We start from the raw sequence: 26,316 nt of genomic DNA on the forward strand, positions 1-26,316 counted from the left end.
TTGAAGACCCATCTCTCCCCTTCATTTGTTGGTCAAGAATCCTGTATTTCATTTAAAAAGTCCCTCCCATAAGTTGTTGAGCTTCTTGTTTACATATCCACTAATAATTCAGGAAGTAATTATTTAATAACATTTAAAAAAAAAATCATTTTTCATGTTTTGAGCCACACATTGTTTAATAGACATAAGGATTTTTTTCAGAATTTTCTCCGTTTTCTAGTACTGGTCACCATTAGATTCTATTCTATGAGAATCACTATTATGTACATTCTCCAAGAAAGGTTTTCAGCCAAATAACATATAAAATAATAATTTTTGGATGGAGTATTTATTTAATTGTTTCTCAGAAAAACATTTATACATATTATACAAAATATAATTATACATATTATACAAAATATAAGTAGCCATGCCTAAAATATCTTCCATAACAAGGAGTATCCTGCCGACTATGCCATTCAATAAGGTGCCCTTTAAATGGCAAATGAGTAAATTTGACATGTATTTGGTTTGTCCATGTTTTTTATTGGTCTAACATGCATAATAAGTGGAATATAAGCAGACTGTTACTTGTTCTTAATTCTACCCCCTAACCCCACAACCACAAATCCCCACCCCTCTCAAAAGGTATTCATGGTGTGCTTAACTGGTCTTTTGGTCCCGGCACTAAGCTGATTTTCTTCTTGCTAAAGACACCTTAAAAGCCCTTGCATGCACAATGATAGACCTCATCTGTGCTTCTTCCATATGGGTATTACATCCACAGAGCAGCTTCTGCAGTCATTCTGCCTTTATTTCTGCCCCAACTAACTCCTGTATCATGGGCCCTAGCCTCCACAGGGTGCACCTTGCTGGCATTTGAAAGTTTATCACCTACCCACATCCTGGCATCACTTATATGCATCCTACTTATGATACATTAACAATAAAATGCTTCTTCAGGCACCTCGGTGTAATGTCCACTTACCGACAATTATGGCTCTAGAAGATTACCCACTCACCTCAGTGATGCAGTCCTCATGAGTGACAACACGCACCACATCTACTAGGGGCAGCAATGAGGTGCACTTGATCTCCGTGTAGACATTTTTGCCCTCTGCACATGCAGCTAGCAGCTCCACTAATGTGATGTGGTATTTCAGTGGACTATTGTCCTTTATTCCATCGCGGGCCTCTTCCATCATTTTCAGCATGTTAGAGAAGGAGGCCTTGTCATTATAAAATACGACAACTTCTTCTCCAGCATTGGTAAGCTGCAATAAAGCAGTCAGGACAGAATACATTTAGGTTGCGTAAAGATGAAACACCAGGGAACCATTCATAGCTGGCATGGGAAAAAATACCAAGAATAACATATAGAGAGCAAAGTGATCATTAGGGCACAATGCTGCATTGCTCACCTCTGTCATGATCATGTCCTGACACTTCTTGACATATTTTCCCTCAGCCTTGATAATGGTGTGAAGAAAATCAAGATACTGCACGTGCCGACCACGAGTGGCGAGACAGTTGATGAAGTATTGTAGAACATTTTCTCCAATCTCCGAGCACAACTGATAGTTGTTCATGAAGATGTGCTGGATAGTCTCTGCATCATCAAGTTGCTGTAGTGAAAGGGATTTAATTACGTCAACAGTGAAAGATTATCATGATAGTAGTACAGTGCCTTTTGAACACACTTTAGAGGAAATACACCTCACCTACGACCAAACATCTGCTTAAGGATTGGGAAATTAAAGAATATGTCATTTCTGTAGTAACACACGAAAACTCAGAAACTGGGAAATGGTAGCTTGTTTAATAAATGGAGAATTCCAATTAAAAGAATAAATTGTTTGTAACAAAAACCTGCAGCTACAGTGGGAGTCCCAGGACTGAACTTGAAAACCGCTTCCCATATTATGGCTCCCTCTTCTAAAACCTCTCTTTTCAGCTTCATGAATATTGTGAGCACCAGGAGAGGTTACTGTCTACACAAACTTACCCCACGGTTGAGGAACAAGGAGAGGTCCTTGTGCAACAGAACCTGATTTTCCGGGTTTCCTGAGCAGAATTTCTGGAGGAACTGGTGAGTGTATCGGAAGATCTCCTGTATCTTTTCATCACTCTGAAAGAAGGAAAAAAAATAAGCAAGGAGTTTGGGTTAGCGGAAACTTTCATCCACCCAAAAGATGCTCGTTTCACGGCCTATCAAATCTCTTCCATTAGGAGAGATCCACTGAATCCCTACCTGTGCATATGGAATTTGAAGGAGGTCCATCATGACCTTATGGGCACCCATGTTTTTAAGCAAACGCTGTTGCTTTTTCCAAACACCTGCCCCACACATCTTATTCAGCCGCTCCAAAATCTGGGTGAGTAAAGAAAATAATCACTCAAAAAGTAAATAAGATGGTTTTGAACAACAAGAGACAATTTATTTCAGTGTACATTTAATTAAACTGAAGCACCCATCTGTACTGAGTTACAGACAATCATCAAGGAGAGTGTCTTGCACACAGAAGTATTTATTTACAATTATTATATACTAGCCATCCCCCGTGGCTTCGCCTGAGTAGAAGTGAAACAGGACATCGAGGAGGGTCCTGCCTGGCTCCCTACTCCTGACGTCACGCTTCCCCCTCCCCTCAGCCCAGAGCCTCTGTCTCGGATTAGCACGAATATATCACTCCTGCAAGCGAACTATGATTCTTAGCATGATGAGAGAAGTCACAAAATCAACCGGAATGTTCAAGCAACTTCTCGAAAAAAACCCGATCTAAATCCATTAAGTAGTTCTCTCGTTCGCTAGCTAAGTGGATGTAAGATCCTCCCCAAGGCTGGCACGTGAGTGAGGAGGGCCCTGCCCCCTCCCCTCGGCCTGCCGCGTCTCTCTCAGATTTGTACAAATAAACCAGTACCGCAAGCGAACTATGATACATAGCGCAATGAGAGAAGTTGCAAAATCAACAGGAATGTTCAAGCAAATTATAGAAAAAACCCGATCTAAATCCATTAAGTAGTTCTCTCGTTCGCTAGCTAAGCAGATGTAACATCCTCCACAAGGCTGGCACATGAGTGAGGAGGGCCCTGCCCCCTCCCCTCGGCCTGCTGCGTCTCTCTCGGATTTGTACAAATAAACCAGTACCGCAAGCGAACTATGATACATAGCGCAATGAGAGAAGTTGCAAAATCAACAGGAATGTTCAAGCAAATTATATAAAAAACCCTATCTAAAACTATTAAGTAGTTCTCTTGTGAAAAGTGGACAGACATGCAGACAAACAGACAGACAGACATATGTTGGATTTTATATATATAGAGATTAATGAATTTATCATATGCAGTGTGTCCATAATAGCATCTTTACAGTGCCCAGGCTAAATTGCACACTATGGCCTAGTCATTATGGCCCCCTAATATCCCCTATCAATAATTGGCTTTCTAATTCACCACTTCACCACCTAACAGCAAAAGTGTGGTGAGCATACTGCTACAAAAATGGCCCATGTGGTGGTTGAAATGGCTCCCCATGCACTGAAGCACTTGACTAGTGAGAAAAACACTATATAAATGTAAAGAATGATTATTATCTTTGTTCTTATTTAACTGTAGCACCATGACACAAGAGGGAGTCCAACATTTCTCACTAGTCCAACATACCTCTTTCACAATCTTGTAATTTTCACTGCTTTTGTCCGTTTTTTCCTTGTTTGCTGCTACTCCTTCTTCTGTGGGCACCTGAAGCACAATGTAATCTCATGTTGTAGTTGTCCACAATAGAACAAAGACAATATAACATTTGTCACACTCTTACATCTTTGCCTTTTTTCATTTCATTTAATTTGCACCGTTGGCTTCACACGCCTGCCTCCACTTCTGTTTCTACTCCCACATCTCAAAAACAAGCATGTTGAGCTGATTTGTGATTTTAAACCCCCCATACACTGTGTGTGTGTGTCCTGTGCTGCACTGGCACCCAAACCAGCATACTTTCACCCCATACTGAATTAAAAGGATTAATCAATGCATGGATTGATTTATAGTGCCCATGAAAAATATTCACACTTTTTCATTGTAGTGGATTCAATTTGGCTTTTTTGACACTGATCAACAGAAAAAGACTCTTTATTGCTAAGATTAAAAAACAGACCTCTAAACTAACTACAAAGAGAAAACACAAAAAAATTGATCACAATTATTCACCTTCCTCAAGTCAGTATTTAGTGGATGCACCTTAGGCAGCCACGACAGCCTTGGGTTTCTTTCCACAGGTTTCTATCAGCTTTGCACATCTACAGTCTACCATTTCTCCCAATGTGTCTTTTTCAAAACTGCTCAAGCCCTGTCAGGTGGCATGGAGATCGTGAGTGAACAAGTCCAACCTCAAACTCTGACTTGGACAATCCAGGATATGAACATTGTGGTTTTGAAGCTACTAGTGGGTAGCTTTGTCTTTACTCTTGCACTCTTGTAGGAAAACAAATCATCTGCCAAAGCACATGTATTTGGTAAAGCCCATGTCACATTATAAAACCTTTCCAGCAATTTCAAGTCTTAACCTTTATTTGTATTATTTGCATTATGACTCGCTCCAACTAGTCTGTGACTCTCTCCAATAAATCAAACAGGATTGATAGGGGTGCATGAGAGCTGACAACCAATCAGTGCTCATCCTTAAGTGTAATACATAAAATGCAGTAATGAAGAACACTGGTGTTTTGAACCAAACAAACAAAACAGAAGCTCATCTTTCTGATGTCTTGTTTTTTTACGTACCACGACTGAATTGAAAAAGAATAACAAAAGGGCACGATGGTGGCTGAACTCACCATACCTGTTAACCCTTTGTACAACACCGGCTCCATCAGGCAGTATTTTATCTATCTATCTATCTATCTATCTATCTATCTATCTATCTATCTATCTATCTATCTATCTATCTATCTATCTATCTATCTATCTATCTATCTATCTATCTATCTATCTATCTATCTATCTATCTGATGTATGCCTCACCAAAACTTGATCATTGAGGTCTATAGAGATTTCCTTGATGTTCATGGCTTTGTTTTTGCTCTGCCGTGCAGTGCAAGTTGTGGGACCTTCTATACACAGGTGTGTGACTTTCTAAATGATGTCCGATTATTTCCATTTGCCACAGGTAGACTCCAATCAAGTTCTAGAAGTATCTCAATGAGAATTAAAGCAAACAGGATGACGTGACCACACTTTGGAGTGCCACAGAAAAGGCTCTGAATACCCACAGAAATGAAATATTTCAGTTTATGATTTTTAATAAATTTGTAGACCTTTCTGAAAACAGGTTTTCATTATGAGTTATTCAGTGTGGATTGGTGGGCAAAAAAGGCAAATTTATCAGTTTCAAATTAAATCTACAACACAATAAAGTGTGAAGAAAGTGACGGGTCTGAGTATGTTCTGAATCCAATTTACACTATTAATTTTAAAATGGGCAATATTAAAAAGGATTAAGCACAGCTGTTGTAGGGTTTTATTTATCCATATTAGCGTATTTCAATGTTCAATCCAATGAAGCTTAATTAATTATTAAATGAAGCATAAGCCAAGAAATAAATATAGTATAGTAATTAAATTTTCCACACTACGCTCAAAGTAACTTTTACCTTCCCTTTAATTGTTAAGAAAATAAAAGTGCTCACTTCTGCATTTTTCTTTCCTGCATCATTTGAACCCCCGGTACTTTTTTTTTCTAGCCATAACTCAGACTTCTCCACCATGGTGCGTAACTGGTCCAGGTCAGCCTTAATCAGTTTATAATTATCTACATCCTGGGAAGAGATCAGAAGCTGGACCTGTAAAAAAATAAAAAAAACAGATGAAATAGTGTCAACCATCATATTCTTAAAACATCCATGGAAGAACCAAACAGCGTGATTGTTTCATCTTGTTGTAGAGAATAAACGTAGAGCAAGTGGCTGTTAGTCCTATTTCAACCTTTTCATGGATCTTTTTTATCTTTGTATAGAACTGCAAAAAAATTGAAAAAGGTTCAAAGGCCTATTACTGCAGAGGAATGTAGCGAGTTGGACAGATGAGTTAGTCCAAGTACAACTGTGACCACTAAAACACTGGAGAGGCCCAAAAGCCTGCCAGCTTGTGTTCATGGCACTGTTTCAACAAGACAGAGCATTTAGAGAAGAAAACCGCTGGTTACATCAAGAGAGGTTAAAGTACATTATGAAACTAATCAGAAGAACTTCTGTACATTTTGCAAAAAAGGATCTCTTGTTGTTTCATATGATAAAGGAAGACAATATTTTGAAGTCATGGAGATTAGTTTCAACTAGCAGCGAAGTATCACTTCTGCAATGTCATTGGCACAACAAAGAAGGTCATGTGACCTTTGAAGTGGTCGTGTGTAAATGAAGAACACTAAGATGTCAATGAAATTAATTCTCACAGCCACAATTCCAAACATAAAATGTTTTCATTTAAGTTTATAGAGCTTTCAATTAGAGGCATGTCTTTAATAAAATTTTAAATAGTCAAAATCTGAATTTCAAACATATGATTATATTATGGGCAGATCCAACCATGTGTTCTGGTGCGGAGAGATGTCAGTGTGCATGAGACAAGCACGGGGATGACCCAAGAATTGGTGCTGGGCCCTCTCCTCTTCTTTCTATACACACCCCCTTTAGGCCCTATCATCCAGTCCCATAGTTTCACTTATCAGGGCTATGCTGATGATACTCAGCTGTACCCATTGTTCCCTCCAGAGGACCACATGGATATCATCTAGAATCTCTGCATGTCTCACTGATACTGCAACCTGGATGAAGGAACATCATCTTCAGCTCAACGTGGCAAAGATGCACCTTCTTGTTATATTCAGCACACCATCTCTGTTCAGCTCAGCTCATTATCGCTAACACCTGCCAATTCCATACACATCCTTAGGGTGGTGATCAATGACCAGTTGTTTCTTTACTGACCATGTTGCAGAGCTCTCTCACTCTTGCAGGTTGACTTATACATTCACAAGATCAGGCCATATCTGACAGAGTTATGCAGCACAACACCTGGTCCAGACTTTGGTCTTGTCACGTGTGGAAAACTGAAAATCTATTCTGGCAGAAGCACCCACGTGTGTTACCAAACCACTGAAGGTGATTCAAAATGTAGCAGCACATCCAGTGTTCAACCGGCCAAGGCGGACACATCACTCCACTTTTGACTCTCAGTAGCAGCGTGTATTAAGTTCAGATCATTGATGTTTTTTAGTCAATGGGGTAGCACCTATATATATATGGAGACACCTTGTGAGGTTTTCTGTTCTTTCTCACCCCCCAAGTCTGTTGATGAACACCATCTAGTGATGTCACCTCTGCGTGGTATCAAATCTCAATCCTGGCTCATTTCATGTGTAGCTCCTAGCTGGTGTAACAAGCTGCCCAGCTCCATTTGAAATTCTACCTTACTCAATGTGTCTGGAGGCGTTTGAAGACTCTCTTCTTTAGTGAATTTCTGTCTAACTGATATCAACTGTTAAGTTTTGTAACCTAGGAATTCTGATTTGCTTGTACACTACAGTAGAATTCCCACATTAGAAGATTTGGTTTCCACGGCTTCAGTTATCCGTGATTTGGTGTGGCATGAAAATATGAATTGGATAATTCCAGAAACAAACAATCGTCATCTTCCATGTGAAAACCCAGCATGCACCATCACTGCTTGCGGGCACACCAATGTATCAGACGTCATTTTCACTAAGCTGACGTCTCAAATACAGTATGAACCAGCCTTTAGCCTCTAGCATTCTCGCTGTTTGCATTCGTTACAAGACTGGAAAATCCGGTAAGTACCCACAATAAGCCAAGATATTTGTTTAATAATGTAATGTAAAAATGTCTAAACTGTGTGTGTGTACAGGGTATTTCTCTTTACTCCATTGTCCCTTGAGGGTAAGGCTAAAACATCAAAATCCTATTCATTTGAGAGAGAGAGAGAACACAAGTAAAATAATGTACAATGTATTTTATTATTTAATGCTGTGAATATTTTATTGCGCATAATTTATTAATCAGATTTTATCCTATTAATGTATGTAAACAAAAACGACTGATACATAGGGTTCACTACTATCTGCGGTTTCAGGCATCTGCGGCAGGTCTTGTAATATGTCACGCGCGGATATGGAAGTTTTACTGTAATTTGTTCTGAGAACCTCACTTGAGATGATTCATTTTGTACCCTTGTCCTATAGCCTTTGCTCCCAATCAGTCCTTCAGATGGATGTTTGCTCAATTATGTTGACTTCTTTTGTAAATCACTTTGGATAAAAGCAACTGCTAAGCAAATAAATATAAACGTAAAATTATAATGGTCCACTGTGAAATTAAGCCCAGCCTAATTCATAGAGGGAAGCAAGATGTCATGTAGAAATCCCCTTCACCCACCTGCTTAAAGGTGTGTAGCACTTCCTGCCTTTGGCTGAAATGCTTAAAAAGCAAATGCAAGGCTGTGGACACAAGCGGAGGGTGGCTGTGCATTGTCAGATGAATTAGGACTCTCAGAAACAGACGGCCTCCTTCATCATCCACCTCCAGGATGCTGTTCCCCCTCCTGAAGAGAAAAGAAAGTGAAACCTTATAACTGAATCAACAATGAATCAATAAATAAATGCACCCATATACAGTATGAGACATGGCATTAGGTTTGCAAATCCTGAATGGGAACAGATACTTAAAAATGGGGGGTCAGTACATTTCTTAGTGTTCCATTACAGAATGTGATTGGCTGCTGAGCACACAGTTAGTCCTCTTTCAGTTTAAATGCTCTCCATCTCCCACATTCATGTCTGTGGTGTTGCTATGAAGAGACAGCTGTCAGGAAAGAGATCTTGTTTAACTTCTGTTTGGGCAGATTTATATAAGTAAATGTAAAGTATTACATGTAGGAAGTAAAAATGTTAGGTTTACATACACAATGGGAGTTCTGAAAATCGAAAGTACACCTTATGAGAAGGATTTAGGAGTCGCTGTGGACTCAACACTATCAACTATCAGTGTTCAACAACAACAATATTTATTTCTATAGCACGTTTTCATACAAATGATGTAGCTCAAAGTGCTTTACAAGAGGAAGAAAGAAAAATATAAAAATAAGATTTGGCAATACTAAGTAATAAAGAATAAAGTAAGGTCCAATGGTCAGGAGGACAGAACACAAGAGGCCAGGAGGTTCAGAAACCATTAAGAAGGCTAACAGAATGTCAGGTTATATAGCGCCTTGATGTGTGGAGTACAAGGCCAAGGAGGTTCTGCTCGAACACACTGGTGAGGCCTCATCTGAAGTCCTGGGTGCAGTTTGGGTCTCCAGGATAACAAAAAGGACATAGCAGCACTAGAAAAGGTCCAGAGAAGAGCGAGTAGGCTGATCACAGGGCTACAGGAAAGATGAGTTATGAGGAAAGACTGAAAGAGCTGAGCCTTTACAGTTTAAGCAAAAGAAGATTAAGAGGAGACCTGAGTGACGTGTTTAAAATTATGAAGGGAATTATTACAGTGGATCGAGACGGTGACTTTAAAATGAGTTCATCAAGAACACGTGGACACAGCTGGAAACTTGTTAAGAGCAAATTTCACATAAACATTAGGAACTTTTTCTTCACACAAAGAACCACAGACACATGGAATAAGCTACCATGTAGACTTTAGGGACTTTCAAAACTCAACTTGATGTTTTTGTTAGAAGAATTGGATAGGACTGGCAAGCTTTGTTAGGCTGAATGGCCTGTTCTCATTCAGATTTATTTAATGTATAATGACATGATGTGATATTACAGAATAAGGAACTGAAACATAAATGTTTAATGACATTGGCAAGGCAGTAGCAGATTCATCTACAAGAACCTGGCTTCTGGATAGCAGTTTTCTCTCCTTGCTTTATTCACCCTTTAAGGAGTATCTAATCCCAAAAAATACAGCAAACAGCCCTACAAGTGGAAGGACCCATCAACATCTGAATTGTAGCAAAAAGGGGCAAATAGTCTTTATAAATAAAAATATTTATTTATTTTAGGACCAAAAGGGGATGCGTTAAAGTTACAAAAACACAAATCCAAAATAAAAATTTAAAAACCTGAGTATAAAGGTAAAAAAATCCAAAAAATTCTAAAAAAGAATAAGAGAAAATCATCACCATCACCAAGTATATTCAGTAAACTGCAAGAAACTGCTTGTTTGCTCAGCCTTTATAGGGTTAAGAGACAGGTGGTCCCACCTCTGGAGGAACCTCACACACAATACATGGAACACAGTAACACTGGCATGGATACAGAAAAATAACATTATACACAAAAGCAATAAGAAACATAGATTAACGCAAATAACAAAAGTAATAAAATTAAAATGGACAAAAAAGACTTAAGACAAGAATTTGAATCCCAGATAGGGGAGGAACCCTGGCTGAAACATAATATATACAAAAGTCAAAACTTGAAAAAGCTTGACATTGCAAAACTAAAATCCCCAGAGACCACAAAACTAACTGAAAGATGAGGGGCAGAAGATTATAATGTAAGATTGATGCCACTGGATCATACAGAGTTGTAAAAACCTCAAGTTGCCTCAGGATACAGAAGTGATGCCAACTGATGCACCTGGGCCTGTGGTCTAATTAGGCGTTTCACCCCAACACCATCAGGCACAACAGGGCAACTAGCAAGCAACTGAGGGGACATAATTCAATTAAAGAAACTAAAACAGGATGTTATACCACGAGAGTTGGAGGATGGACCAGAAGATGAGAGAATGAGAGTCAAAACAAAGCTAAAGTTTAACTGAAAAAGCAGGAGATCTAGATGACAAAACCCAAAACATAATCGTAACTCGTAGTCAAAAACCTGAAGCGAAAAAGAGATGAGAAAACCAGACATACAGTACATTAACAATCTTTTCATATTTTTGTTTTTGGGAGATCTCCACACACTTGGACAATTAAGTGACCCCAGGAAGTGAACGTTACACCTTGTGACCCCTGATATCACTTTGTTCGTGACCTCTGACAAAGTCACCACCAACCAGTAACTAGAAATAAACCCACGCAAAAACACAACTCCAATGTTAAACAAACTGTTGTGAAACAATAATAATAAATGAATTTACTAATACAATTTCAAATTTAAAAAGTAACATTACAAATGGCTACAATGGCCATATAAACATATATAGCAAAATAAATCCCATGAAAAAAATTATAGAAAAACAATGACAAATAGCCAATCATGACAAGAAATACTTAACAATAATAAAACAACCTGTTATGGCTAAGTCAGTGTTCCTCCTTTGGCTTATGTTTAAATTGCCTTGTTTGTCTTTGTTCCTGTTTCATTATTTTTTGTTATTGTCCATCATTTTCATAATATTGTTCTATTCAGTTATTATTTGTCTAATTATGTATTTTGTGCTAATTGTATTGTATTTAGTTATTATGTAGTTTTTATGGGTATATTTGGTTCTGTCATGTTGCTTGTATTTTGTGGGAGAATCCCCAGGAGGCGGGGCCATGCTGACCTCATCATTAGAGGACCGCCCACCCCCTTTATATTCAGGCTGAAACAGCAAGTCCTTGCAGTTCGTTCATGTAAAGGTTCGTGTGGTTTTTCTAGTAAATATTATGCAGTTTACATTCTGTGGTTTTCCTAGCATTTTGACGTTTTGCTCTGGACTTAGTAATATCTTCCATATTATGTTTTCTAACAACATTTGCCTAATTCTGTCCTTTGCCCTTTAAACCTGATTTTCTGCACTTGCTCCTCTGTTAATAAATTATTAATTTATAAAGATTCCTGGCGGCACGGTGGTGCAGTGGGTAGCACTGCTGCCTCGCAGTTAGGAGACCCGGGTTCGCTTCCCGGGTCCTCCCTGCGTGGAGTTTGCATGTTCTCCCCGTGTCTGCTTGGGTTTCCTCCGGGCGCTCCGGTTTCCTCCCACAGTCCAAAGACATGCAGGTTAGGTGGATTGGCGATTCTAAATTGGCCCTAGTGTGTGCTTGGTGTGTGGGTGTGTTTGTGTGTGTCCTGCAGTGGGTTGGCACCCTGCCTGGGATTGGTTCCTGCCTTGTGCCCTGTGTTGGCTGGGATTGGCTCCAGCAGACCCCCGTGACCCTGTGTTCAGATTCAGCGGGTTGGAAAATGGATGGATGGATGGATAAAGATTCCTTGTGGGACCCATCTCTGCTCCAACCACAGTTGCACAGTTCTCCCCCGATGAGTCAATTTCAAAAGTTTTCGACTATTTGCTATTTTTTAACTTAAAAGCATAATCTCCTTTAAGAGACCTACTCAGGTCTGAAGCCTCCCGTTTTTTTAGGATCATTCTTTCCTTGGTTTAAACCTTTTTCTTGGGATATTTTGAATGGCCTGGCCCTTCGCAATTTTTGTGTTGCCAGAATCACAGCATAACAAATAGAAGAAACATAGCAAAAAGAAAACAAACAGAAGACAAAAAGAACAATGCCAGGATGAGAACCATATGAAACCATAACACATGGAACAATACAATTAAAAAGGAAAACTCCAGTGGTAGAGGAAGGGTACAAGATAATGTGATCCTACTGAATTTAACTACCAAGACTGAGGGTGACACCTCACAATACGTTGATACTGGTCGATGTAAACAGATAAAAGAACAGGAATCTCAATTTTAATAATGCTGCATAAAAACATGTCCCCCCAGTAAAACTTTAAAGTTAAAATTATTAGACGAAATAACATATTGAAGGTCCAGAAAGGAAGTCTTTGCCTTGGAACTGCCTCTTAGAGGTTTGACAGTTATTTTACTTGTGGGTTGCCGATAATTTATAGTAATCCACTCAAATGGTGGATGAAAAGTCCCCTCCAATCCTCCAGGGGGCGCTCTCTTTGAGCACTTATAGCCACTGGCTCATTCCACCACGGTGTGCTAAGAAGTTTTTTCTTTTATGCCCCAAAACTGTCAGGCATTTTAGTGCTTCCTACCAGAGCACTCGTTAAGTTTATTTTGAAATACCATTTTGAAATATCTGAACAATATTTATTTATTTATTTGTTTGTTTATTTTTATGTACATATCGATTGACTGATTGGCTGCATAATTTGTCCTGTAAGTCTGTATCCTTCTTTTTATGTTTCTGCTGCTGTATGCATGTGAATTTCCCCATTGGGCTAATAAAGTTTATCTAATCTAATCTAATCTAATCTAATTTAATTTTGAACATTTTTAGGTTCTGAATGCACTACATTCTGTTCCATACTCCAGTAAACTTGACCCACTGATACATCAACATGATCAGCATGATATGAAGCCAGACATATATTCAAAAGAGCATACCTCTCTCCGAACATCAACTCGGCCTGCTCTCCAATCCTCTGCCAGTTGAGAGTAGCTGTGCAGTAAGAGAAGAAAACACGATTAACAGTTACTCTAATTACTTGGGGAGCATTTCCACCTTTACATGACATCCATTTATTCAGGAGACACTTTAAACAAATCATAGGCTCATGAAGGCAAATGCATGGACAGCCACAAAAAGTAATAACAGATGTATGTGGAATCTTCCCTGGGTATTTTAGCTCTCTCCTACACGTGGAAAGTTATTTTGGATGGTAACTCAAAACTGGCATTTTTGTGAATAAGTGCACTCTACAGTGGTCTGACAGCCCACACAGGAATGAACCCTATTCAGACATCTTGTAATGAAAAAAGGAGTTTGATAAAATAAATGGATAGATTGCTTGCGGTCCTGTAACCTACTGTTGTCTTCTTATCTTGAGCTCTGAAGTGCCTTGTGCAGGTGTCTGATGTAGAAGATAAAACGTAAAATAAAGACCAAGTGAACTGCAAAAAAATAAAAGTTTAAATGAAGTGAAATATAAGAGCAGTACACAAGACTGGTGCTTAGTACTACCAGAATAGGCTTCAGCATCCTTCAGGTCACAAGGCTGATTTATACTTCTGTATTGATCTTACACTGCAGGCTATGCTGTGAAAAGCTGTTGCTCCTGCAGGCACATGCTGAAACGCTATTGTTTATAACAAGTAAAAAATGGCAAAATGTGGGCAGTTTTATTCCTCCAGATTCACCACTGCTCTTGCAACATATTTTCTTTCATAGTATACTGTGGACAGTAGGGGGCGCTCCACCTCCTCAAACACCCAACGCAAGCAGGCTCAAGACACAAGTTCAAGGCATGAAGAGTCTATTTGTGGCAAACTCTTCTCTTCCCTAAAAGTGATTCTCACCACAATCACAGCCACAAGTATAATAAAGCACAAAAGCACAAGAAATCACTCAGTCCTCTCTCTCTCAGTCACTCACTGCCTCCTGCATTCCTCTTCACAATCATCATCCTCCTTCACCCGACTCTGACTCATCAATGTGAGGCAGGCAGCTCCTTTTATCTAATCCCCCGGGAGTGCTTTCAGTGATATGTTGCTGCAGCAGCAAAGCACTTCTGGGTCAGGTTGGAGCCCCATGAAACAGGGACTCTCAAATCCCTCGACTCCCTCTTGTGGCCCTCAGCGGACCCAGCAATGCGAGTGTGGGTATATTCATGGGTGGGCTGTATGATGGACTTGATGGACTGCCACCCTTCTAAGGTTGTTTTTATACCTTTGTTGCTTCAGCCCCCTGCAACCCTGACCTGGATTAAGCAGGCCTGAGAATATTATGTTATTGTTCAGTTTTATGGTTAACCAACAGCATGTACAATATTTGATACATGTGTAAGGCGTGGGTGTGGGCCGATTACCTTATTGTGCAGGTTGTAACTGATCTTGAATGTGTGATCTCATTTATACCTCATTATGTTAAACATAAATACAGCACTTTGGTAATTGCATGCTAAATTGGAAGCCAATGAGGATAATGTTACACATAAGGAAAGCAAAAGTATTTTTACCTGCAGTTTCTATAGCAGATGTGGCATCAGCACTTTCCATGGGATACACCTCCACAAACTCCTTTTTGAAAACTGACAGGAGGAACGAGATACGGTAGTCTAGCCGAACATTCAGGATGAACTAGGGGTTTGAAGAGAAGAAACATATCATCTTGCATAGTCCACTTCACAGAATTAAATTCAAAAAATTTTTAAACAATTAAAATGGATGTTATTATGCATCCATCAGACTTCTATTTGGGCCTACAGGTTGTGAAGGAGTAAGCACACATTTTTTTGGTCTAAGGTCACTCCACACTGACCCTTCCCATGCCATTTATTTTCACTGGTGTACTTTAATTTTTATCATTCCCAGCAATACTTCCCTTCCATTGAAACCATGAATATGTCCTGTTATACTAGTACATCCCAGTCACCAAGCAGTAATATAATCACAAATCTGACCTCCAAAATTTCAAGTATCTTCAGTTTAGTGTCCATGACGGTAATATCCTGCTTCTCAATGCTATCCTTGGATTTGACGTGTGAGTCTGAGCTCATGCTGGGGCGAGCCGATGAGTTAGATGACACCCTATTTAAGACCATCGTGGACATGATCTGTCCCATTCCATGGATGGATCTTCTAAGGTTGGGTCCTATAGAAATCACAACAGTAACAGAATTAAATTAAGCGGTCTTAAAGGTCTTTATAGCTCACGGTCTGTGATCTGTCGAACATAACCATCTTGGCTGCAGGGTGGCATACAGTGGATTCAAAAAGTAGCCAGACCCCTTCACTTTCTGCACACTTTATTATGGTGCAGATGTTATTTTAAGATGGACATATATGCCAATTTTGCCCATCAGCCTACACTCAATAACCCATAATGGAAAAAAGTGAAAACATGTTTTAAGAAAGGTCTGCAAATTTATTAAAAAATCAAAAACTGAAATCTGTCATTCATATGAGTACTCAGACCCTTCATTCAACACTTTATACAAGCTCTTACAGCAGCAAGTCCAGCTTCAGGTCTTATTGGGTAAGTCTCTACAGTCACTGCACACTTGGATTTATGCTGTTTATTCCATTCTTGCTGGCATATCCTCTCAAACTCCATTACATTAGAAGGGGAGTGTCTCTAACCTGCCATTATCAAGTCCCTGCTGGTAATGAACTTCTGCAAATCCACTAATTTAGTTTTTTTCTTTAAATATAAACTCACCAGAGACATCACTGTGATTCAGAGTCTCCATCGAAGCCCTTGGGATACAATCAATGATCCCAAGAAGGTTCCTAGTGAGCCTCAGCAGCTCAGAAAAACTATAGAACCCAAAATATACAAGATGGCGGGCCAGACTAACAATCTGCAGCAAAGAAAAGATTTTAGTGTGAGTATACATGCAGTCTACTGTGCCAGTTGCCTGCCACACACACAAACACACACACACACACACACACACACACATATCCTTCTATTACATGCAGGAAGCCATGTCTTAAAGTATCCATGCCATCCAAGCTCTGACCTCATAAGTGAGTTTGTTCTTCTCGTCATCTGCAAAGGGCATATCATCGCCAACCATGTTCACAAGATAGTCTTCAACAAAGGCCATGGTGTTGGCAAACTTGTTCTTCTTGTTGTCACGGGAATCATTCAAGTTGGAATCATAGCTACAAAGCAAGAGCACACCCAGTCAAGTCAGAGTCTCATTTCCTTTTTTGCTCTAGTTGTTCAAATCATTAATAATAACACTCTGCACTTTAATGGTGTCGTTTACGAACTGCTCAAATTGATACTAAATTAAAGTGTCAGTTAATGTTCTTGGACATGTGTCCAGAAGAATAAAAAGTCTGTGTAATATGTACACAGACGTATACAACATGTAAAAAACATATTATATATATATATATATATTTTACAGGAGGAAAATTTTACAAAATAGAACTTTATAATTATGTTTCTTTTTCTGCAAAGTAGATGGGCTAAACCATTCTTTTCCAACAAAAATAAAATGTGTTTTAAGCTCACATTTAATTACAAAAAAATCTGAAATTATTTCACATACATTTTAATACTCCATTAATGCATGGAGAAGTCCAATGCAATTTTACAATTTTAAATGAGCAAAAATTGCAAATTTATCCATTTAAAATTATGTCTACAATGTAAACTATCAAAATTAGTCTATATAACTTTCTCTAACTTTTTAATATTCAGCACAAACAAAGATTAGAGGATAAAAAGGCCAGAATTAGAGAGAGATGGAAGTCATCATCTGTGAACTTTGTAGATGAGCAGGACGGTGGGCCACCCTACCTGTAGTACAAGACCTGTGTACGACCTGTACAGTGAAGTGCAGAGAAAAAGAACACTTTTGTCTGGTTCTCTCTTTATCTGGTACAGTGTGCTATGCCTTTATTCATTCAGAGTTTAGTTATTTAATACAACATGCTTTCTTCAATATCCTTGACAACAATCTGTGTTGCAAAAGAAGAAAAGCATCCTGTCTTGCCAAAGTATATGTGCCTACACAATTTGCTTTTGGGGTCCCATGTGCCTGCAGGAGTTTTTTCCAGACATTCAAGTGACCTCTAACATCATAAAGCTGTGAATGTCAGGTTACCCACATGTATATTGCTCGTGAGCTGTGACATCATGTTTATAGCTCTCACAGGGTTATATCATACAGTATGGACACAGTTCCATAGGTGTGCCTCATTCATTTCATCTATAACAATTTACTTACAAAAATATGCCAAAGTAGTTTAAAATTATTTTATCATGATCATTTATTCACCTAAAATGTATAGGGGTCACAAGCAACCCTAAATGCGGTAAAGTGCTAGTATTTTTACAAGCAAATGTTTAAATGCTGTGTTTGTAAACAGCACTGTAGGATTTCTTTGTATCTATATATGTTGTCATACATGTGTGCATGTGGACCACCTTCCTGGCTCTGGTGAGGTAAGGAGTTCCACCCTTGGACAAGAGGGAGCATTAATAATAAAAGTATCTTCTCTTTCCCCCGTGACATTGAAAAGTCACTGAAGGATGACACCTTGCTCCTCATACAAGACTCTGAAAAGACTCCACCTCTTCTGGAACCAATGATATAAAAAGTGGATGCCCCATAAATGTGGCATATACGAGGAGGACAAAGCTCCAACTCTGTTACCAACATTATTTATAGCAAGGTTGATAGTAGCTATATTTTCTTTCTTTTGTTGCTGCATGGCTGAACTGTTGTTATAATTAGAAGGAGTGACCCGGCTGGTGCCCAAAACCTGTCTGTCTGCATTTGTCTGCTTTCCTGGCTGTATTATAATGTTAATTACAGCTGTGTTTATATCTTGTTATTTTTTATTTAGTCATTTACAAGTTTAGAGGGGTAAAAGATAAGGAATATAGAAAAATATGCAGTCGATGCTTAACAGTTTAGCAAGTCATTGAAAGAGTCCCTGTCGTTGATAGCAGAGGATGAGTTAGAGAGAGATGCAATGAAAAGTAATACTTATGATGCCATCAGAATATGAATGTTGTGGGCAGAAAGTTTTTGAGGGGCAGAGCTCAGACAAAGACTAGGAGAATGAAGGTGAAGAGGGGAAGCAGCTGCAGTAGCTGCACAGAGTGAGAAAGCATAAGTCACGTCACCGAGGCTTTGGAAAACTTCTTGCATTACCCCAGTCCCAAAGGTATCACGTCCCAGTGAGCTGAATGACTTCCGGCCTGTTGCTCTGACATCACATGTGATGAAGACCATGGAGAGGCTGCTGCTTCACCACCTGAGGCCACAGGTTCAACACGCCCTCGACCCTCTGCAGTTTGCATATCAGGAGAAGGTGGGAGCGGAGGATGCCATCATCTATATGTTACACCGATCCCCCTCTCACTTGGACAGAGGCAGTGGTGCTGTAAGAATTATGTTTCTAGACTTCTCTAGCACCTTCAACACAATCCAACCTCTGCTCCTTAGGGCCAAGCTGACAGAGATGGGAGTAGATTCATACCTGGTGGCATGGATCGTGGACTATCTTAAAGACAGACCTCAGTATGTGCGTCTTGGGAACTGCACGTCTGACATTGTGGTCAGCAACACAGGAGCGCCACAGGGGACTGTACTTTCTCTGATCCTGTTCAGCCTATATACATCGGACTTCCAACACAACTCGGAGTCCTGCCACATGCAAAAGTTTGCTGATGACACTGCTATCGTGGGCTGCATCAGGAGTGGGCAGGAGGAGGAGTATAGGGACCTAATCAAGGACTTTGTTAAATGGTGCGACTCAAACCACCTACACCTGAACACCAGCAAAATCAAGGAGCTGGTGGTGGATTTTAGGAGGCCCAGACTCCTCATGGACCCCGTGATCATCAGAGGTAACTGTGTGCAGATGGTGCAGACCTATAAATACCTGGGAGTGCAGCTGGATGATAAATTAGACTGGACTGCCAATACTGATGCTCTGTGTAAGAAAGGACAGAGCTGGTTATACTTCCTTAGAAGGCTGGTGTCCTTCAACATCTGCAATAAGATGCTGCAGATGTTCTGTCAGACGTTTGTGGCGCGCGCCCTCTTCTACATGGTGGTGTGCTGGAGAGGCAGCATTAAGAAGAAAGACGCCTCATGCCTGGACAAACTGGTGAGGAAGGCAGGCTCTATTGTTGGCATGGAGCTAGACAGTTTGGCATCTGTGGCAGAGCGACGGGCGTGCAGCAGGCTCCTATCAATTATGGAAAATCCACTGCATCCACTAAACAGCGTCATCTCCAGACAGAAGAGCAGCTTCAGCAACAGACTGCTGTCACTGTCCTGCTCCACTGACAGTCTGAGAAGATCGTTCCTCCCCCAAACTATGCGACTCTTCAGTTCCACCCGGGGGGGTATACGTTAACATTATATAAAGTTATTGTCTGTTTTTACCTGCATTACTATCAATCTTTAATTTAATATTGTTTTTTGTATCAGTAAGATGCTGCTGGAGTATGTGAATTTCCCCTTGGGATTAATAAAGTACGTACCTACCTACCTACCTACCTACCTACCTACCTACCTACCTACCTACCTACCTACCTACCTACCTACCTACCTAAAACAGCTTCTTACAAAAACAAAAGTGGACAAAAAACACAGGTGTCTTGCAGGTGTGATTCTATCATGTTGCTCATTATTTAGGTATTTATGAGTTTAGAGAGAACAGAGATAAGAAAGGAAGTGCTATTCACTCTTATCGGCATAGAAAGCCCTTGAAAGAACCACTGTCGTTGATGGCAGATGACGAGTCAGAGAGAGACTTGACAGGCATGTATCATGGAGACAAACAATGAACAACACAGTAATGCAGCACAGTGTGATATTTCTGATGCCATCAGGTCACAAATGTTCTGGGCAGGAAATTGTAGAGGAGCAGAGCTCTGACAAACAGAACTAAAATGAAGGTGAAGAGGTAAGCAGCTGTAGCAGACACACAGAGTAAAACAGCACAAGTCATATCATCTGAAACAACTTTTTGCAGAAGCAACTTTGGACAAAAAACACAGAAGGCACATCTTATATTCAGAAAATAAAAGTACATAAATATTAAAAATTAGTTTAAAAAGAAGTAAAGTGTTGATGGAAGTGGTTTCAAAAAATGTTTTTAGAGTTATAATTATTTGTGTGTTGATTTATATATAAACTAGCTCTCCCCCGCAGCTCCGCCCACGTAGTAGTGAAGCAAGACAAACCTTAAAAATCAATAAACAAACGGGTATCGCTAGCTAAGCAGAGGCAGGATTCGCACCAAAACGTGGCAAGAGATAGAGCGATTCGGACAGAGGCTGGCACATGACTGAGGATGGTCCCGTGAATTCGTGGATTCACACGAATAAATCGCTCCTGCAAGCAGACTATGATACTTAGCACAATGACAGAAGTCGCAAAATCAACCGGAATGTTCAAGCAAATTATAGAAAAAAACATGATCTAAATCCGTTAAGTAGTTCTCTTGTGAAAAGCGGACAGACATACAGACAGACGTTGGATTATATATATCTACAGATATATGTTAGGCCTCCAAAAACCCCAGGTTTATAATAGTGTCTGTTGAAATCCCATTTATACAAGGGTAAAAAGATGACTTGAAATTAGCTAGAAATCATACAAGCGAGTGTGTCCAGTGATAGACAGGCTCCACATTCATGTTTGGTTCCGGCCTTGTGTATGATGCAGCTAGAATTGCCTCCAACCCCCAAACAACACAGTATTAGATAAAGTGATTTAGACAAATGAATGACTGTATGAATGCCCTTCCATGGCTTACAGTGTCAGCAACAATATCAGATGCTTGCTTCTGAACTTTCTTCTCAGACACTTACTCTTTGATGGTGATGGTAGTGGGGATCTCAGTCCACAGACGAGCAAACTTGACAGGAGTGACATGCTCCTGGGGGTCTCTGTCCACATGAGTGTGTAGCATGAGGTGGCAAAAGGAGGCTCGAAGGTCATAGGGCAGATTATCATCTTCCATGCACAGAAAGATTAAATCCACATCCAGCTGTTGGGAGATCTTGTCGATGGCCAGGTACTGACGATCTTTACACATCCTTGCAAAGAGCTTTAGCTGGTACCTAGAGGAAACAGAGTTGTGTAAAAAAATATTGAGCTGCTATACAGAAGGGAATATTTATACATACTGTATATTTTTGCTTAGCTTCATATTCCAACAGAAGCCTGATGAAACTCCCCACTAAAATTCACCCCCCCTTGGTTGCTTGTGTAGAATGGTAAAGTAGAAACCTTACCTGTAGTAGGTGAGAACATTCTCATCATGTGTATTGCCTTGCCTGGCCTCCTGCGCCAGGTGACGGAGGGTCTTCTCTTCAGTCTCATTATTTTTATCCACCCAAACTAGCCAGACTTCGTCATGTTCCCTGTATTCTTCCATTGAAAATTCATTAGGTTCTTTGGGAACTCGACGTCTGTAGGAGGGAAAAAATCACCTTGGAGTCAAATAAGGAAACTTTAAAATTAAAATGTCTGGTCCCCTCTTCTCTATAAGCTTTACACAGTCAACAGTAAACTGCACCACCTTGCCATTAGAGGCCCATCACAAGCTCCTAATATTGCTTTAGGGAGTATCAGATAGTGAAGCATCATTCCATCAAGCTTTGCAGGGAACTCATAACATAACAAGATTGTGAGATGAAACAAGCCAAAATGGAAAGAAGTGGCATGATCAGTACTTAAAAAAATGTGTCACTATTCAGATTTGTGATAAAAGACTAGTTATGTTGGCCTGAATAGACAACTCCCATCAAGATGGTTCTGATGTTCAAAACAGGCAGTAAGTCAAATGCAGAGAGCAAGTAATCGACATCATAAAAGCACAAGACAAAAACAGTAACCCGAATCCAAAAAAAATATCAAAACATGCCACTTTGCTAACTAGAGAAGGACTCAACTGAAGGCCTCTGCACAGTAAATAAGCACAGCGCTAGAGCAGGAACTCCAGGTGAGCTCCATTATTTTTGTCACTTGCCCCTCCTTTCAAGTGACAGCAAAGTGATTAGTGTTGTCTAGTAACGGATAACGATGGAAGAGCATTAAACTATACACTGAAGGAGGAGGAGCCTGAGACCTCATGTGTGAAAAAAAACAGGAGAATGCGTTTGGCAAAGAAAGACAAATTTATAAAACCTGCAGTATGCACATTTCTACGTGATTTACCATTTACAAATCACAATCACCTTGTAAATTTGTGCATTTGAATGCACCACCCTAAAGCAACCACACATAGAGCATGCTAATCAACCTCATAAAATGTGATCAACTTCATTGGCTAGTGGAGCAGCCACCCACCTGATGCAACTCAAGTGTATCTGTGCTCCATAACTAACACATTATCATAATTATTATACGCGCAGCATTTAGCACATTTGGCTGTATTTCCCTACTTGATCAAGGGTGTCATCATTTCCCATATACAGTAGTTCATGGTATGCATGGGTCAGACCTACCATAAATATACACGTTTCCCCATCAAGTTTTCTTTTATAAATCCCAATGTGTGTGTGAGAAGCTGCATACACACATTCCAAGCCACTTTTATATGCATGTGGAGGCTTTACAAATGAGATCCTAGGAGAGGAGCAGAAGGCTGGGTCACACTGCGCCTCTCAAGAGAATTCTTAGCAGGAGATCATGTCAAATTTAAAGGCTTCTTGAGGCTGATTGATACTTCTGAGTGAACCCTATGCTGTGGGCATGCCATCTCCCATATAGCCTATGACAGGGGTGGGTACTGTTGGTCCTGGAGGGCCATAGTGGCTGCAGGCTTTTGTTTCAATCCTTTTTCTTAATAAGTAGTTAGTTATTGCTCATGAAGCACTTATTGTTCAAGTGACATTTTGATGCTTCATTTTAGTGGTCTTGCTTGTTAAGGTTCTCCACCCTTAATTGCTTATTTCAGTCTTAAACAGCTACATGGCTCCTTATTAGCAATAAGATTCAAATGACAAAGGAGTCAGCAGTTCTCCATCTCACTTGGTTTAATAAAACACTTAAGAGAAAAATGATCTGTTTTAGGCTTCAAATCATTTCCTTGGAAAGGAAAAAAATCTTTCTGCTCACTTTATTGTGTTGTGGGTTGTATTTTACAAGTTGCCATTTTTGCCAGTCAATCAACACTCAATAACACATAATGACAAAGTGAAAGCAGGTTTTCTGAAAGGTTTGCAAATTTATGAAAAATCAAAAACTGAAATCTGTCATTTACTGTATATGTGCCTTGAGCATGGGAAAGGCGCTATATAAATAAATAAAATGTATTATTATGTGTGTTCAGACTCTTTGCATTGGCACTCCAAATTGTCAGGTGCATCCAGTTTGCTTAAATTCTCCTTGAGATGTGTCAAGAACTTGATTGGAGTCTATCTGTGCCAGACTGAATTGATTGGGCATTATTTAGAAAGGTGTTGTGCGTAGAAGGTTCCACAATTCACACCGCATGCCAGGCAAATACCAAACCACATAGATCTCAGTAATCAAATTGTGTTGACGAGTAGATCAGGACAAGGGGATAAAACCATTTCTAAAGTATTGAATGTTCCCTGGAGCACAATGGCCTTTATAATTCTAAAATGGAAGAAGTTCTGGAATCACAAGGACTCTTCCTAGATTTAGCCATTATGCCAAATTAAATAATTGAGCAAGAAGGTCCTTGGTTAGTCAGGTGACCAAGAACCCAATGGTCACTCTAAGAGAGCTTCAGAAGTCCTCTATTGAGATAGGAAACCCTGTCGAAAGGACAACCATCTCAGCAGCACTACATCAATCAGGGGTTTATGGCAGAGTGGCATTTAAAGAACTCAGGGAGCATCAAGAAAAATACTATCTGGTATGATATGAAAATATGCAAGTCTTTTGATAGAACTCCAAGCACTATATCTTATGAAGACCAAGCATCCCCTGCCTAATGCTATCCCTATGGTGGAGCATAGTGGAGGCACCTTCATGCTATGGGGATGCTTTACAGTGGCAGGAGCTTGAAGACTGGTCAGACTTGGAGAAAGGAGTGAATGCAGCCAAACACACAGAGGTCCTTGAAGAAAACCTGCTCCAGAGTAAATGCAACCTCAGACAGGGGTGATAGTTCACCTTTTAGAAGGACAATGAACCTGAAGCAAAGCCAAAACAAAGCTGGAGTGGCTTTAGGACAAGTCTCGAAATGTCCTTTAGCAGCTTAGCTAAAGCACAGTCTTAAAGCACATAGAACATCTGTAAAGACTACTGAAGATGGGCTCCCATCCAATCTAATGGAGCTTGAGAGGATCTTCCAGAAAGAATGGGATAAACTGCCCAAGTCCAGGTATGCAAAGCTTGTAAGGACTTACCCCAAACAAAACTCAAAACTGGAATAGCTGCTAAAGGGGCTTCCACAAAATGCTGAATTAAGGGTCTGAATACTTACATGAATGAGAGATTTCTGTGTTTGATTTGAAATAGATTTTCAGACCTTGCTAAAAACATGTTTCATTTTGTCATTATGGGTTATTGAGTGTAGATTAATAGATACATTTGGCATTTCTATTTCAAATTGAATGTACAATACAATAAATTGTGTAGAAAGTAAAGAGGTCTGAATACTTTTGGAATCAACTTATATATACATTGCAATTCTGGTTGAATACTCAATAGCTGTCTTCTTACGTGCATACAACAGCCCACCCTTACAACTGGTAACCCACTATGGCAGGACCAAGCCAGTCCACAACTCACTATTTTCTCCTCAAGATAATGTAACTGCAGTAACGGCTAAGGCTGAAAAGACTAGAATAGTTGAGATGTGTGACTTCATCGTAAGCCTCATCCTGACACTATGAAGCCCGCTTTATCACAGGGCTAACCCTGGCCACACTAGAAACGGCTGTGGAAAAGAGAACAGTGGCAAAATTGGATTCTATTATGAAAAATCCCCTCTATCCCCCTCCAGGAGGTGCTCTCTTGGAGCACTTTTAGCCACAGGCCCATTCCTCCATGGTGTGCTAAGAAGAACCTCTAGGACATGGGTCCCCAACTCCAGTCCTGAAGGACCACCGTGGCTGCAGGTTTTCATGCTAACCCTTTTTTTTTACGAGTGCCCTGTTTGTGCTGCTAATTAACTTCTTGTGAATTCATTTTAATTGCAATGCTTCTTTAAAAATTGTTCCCCTGAATTTCTTCATCATTCCGCTGAATTGCTTTATTTCTTTTCTTAAATGGCACCCAAACAGAAATGAAGTGTGAAGTGAGGGAGCGAACAGAAGACCAACTAAGTCAGGGCGTCAAACTCCAACCAGTTTCTTCATTAGGCGCCAAGTCTTGTTGTTAATTAAACCCGTTCTTTAATTCCATGGCTTGTTGCTGCTCTCATTGTGCAATAGCAGACATTTCCGAAATTGTTGATTTTCTCTTTTCTAAGAGCTCTGTTAAAATGTTGAGCAGATCAACAAGAGGTCTGAGTTTTCAAGAGCAAGTCAAATAAAGTTAATTGAAAAGAAGTTAATTAGCAGCAAAAACAGCTCACTAATTAGGAAAAAGATTAGAATGAAAACCTGCAGCCACTGGTGGTCCTCCAGGACCGGAGTTGGCGACCCCTGCCCTAGAAGTCTTTTCTGCCCCCTGCTATCAGGCAATTCAATGCTTCCTGCCAACATCCCAAACTAAAGGCTCATACTCTTTTAAGTTCATTTTGCTATTTCTTTACAATATGCATGATTTATTTATTGATTAACTGATTGGGTGATAGATTGATTGTATCATTTATCCTGTGAATCTGTATGTTTTCTTTTATGTTTCTGCTGCTGTATGCACCTAAACTTCCCCTTGGGAACAATAAAGTTTATCTAATTTAATGTCACATCTTAATCTCTTATGGGATATGGCCGGCCATTCATCCCGGCCAATACCCC

General features: G+C 39.9%; 1 protein-coding gene across 1 annotated transcript in view; it reads right to left on the minus strand.

Moving 5' to 3' along the window:
• The window catches only part of itpr3 (inositol 1,4,5-trisphosphate receptor, type 3), a 196,277-nt gene that overhangs the window by 65,130 nt on the left and 104,831 nt on the right, over positions 1-26,316 (minus strand). The window contains exons 18-31 of the mRNA XM_028796574.2: positions 21,670-21,846; positions 21,244-21,495; positions 16,415-16,559; positions 16,111-16,252; positions 15,353-15,543; positions 14,909-15,029; positions 13,338-13,392; positions 8,424-8,589; positions 5,664-5,816; positions 3,643-3,720; positions 2,231-2,350; positions 1,985-2,107; positions 1,401-1,604; positions 1,002-1,253 (exon numbers count right to left, since the gene is read on the minus strand). Of these exons, the coding sequence (XP_028652407.1) occupies positions 1,002-1,253; positions 1,401-1,604; positions 1,985-2,107; positions 2,231-2,350; positions 3,643-3,720; positions 5,664-5,816; positions 8,424-8,589; positions 13,338-13,392; positions 14,909-15,029; positions 15,353-15,543; positions 16,111-16,252; positions 16,415-16,559; positions 21,244-21,495; positions 21,670-21,846 (2,179 nt within the window). The remainder of the gene's footprint in view (positions 1-1,001; positions 1,254-1,400; positions 1,605-1,984; positions 2,108-2,230; positions 2,351-3,642; positions 3,721-5,663; positions 5,817-8,423; positions 8,590-13,337; positions 13,393-14,908; positions 15,030-15,352; positions 15,544-16,110; positions 16,253-16,414; positions 16,560-21,243; positions 21,496-21,669; positions 21,847-26,316) is intronic.

Source organism: Erpetoichthys calabaricus, chromosome 3, assembly GCF_900747795.2.
Source record: "Erpetoichthys calabaricus chromosome 3, fErpCal1.3, whole genome shotgun sequence".
Classification (NCBI taxonomy): domain Eukaryota; kingdom Metazoa; phylum Chordata; class Cladistia; order Polypteriformes; family Polypteridae; genus Erpetoichthys; species Erpetoichthys calabaricus.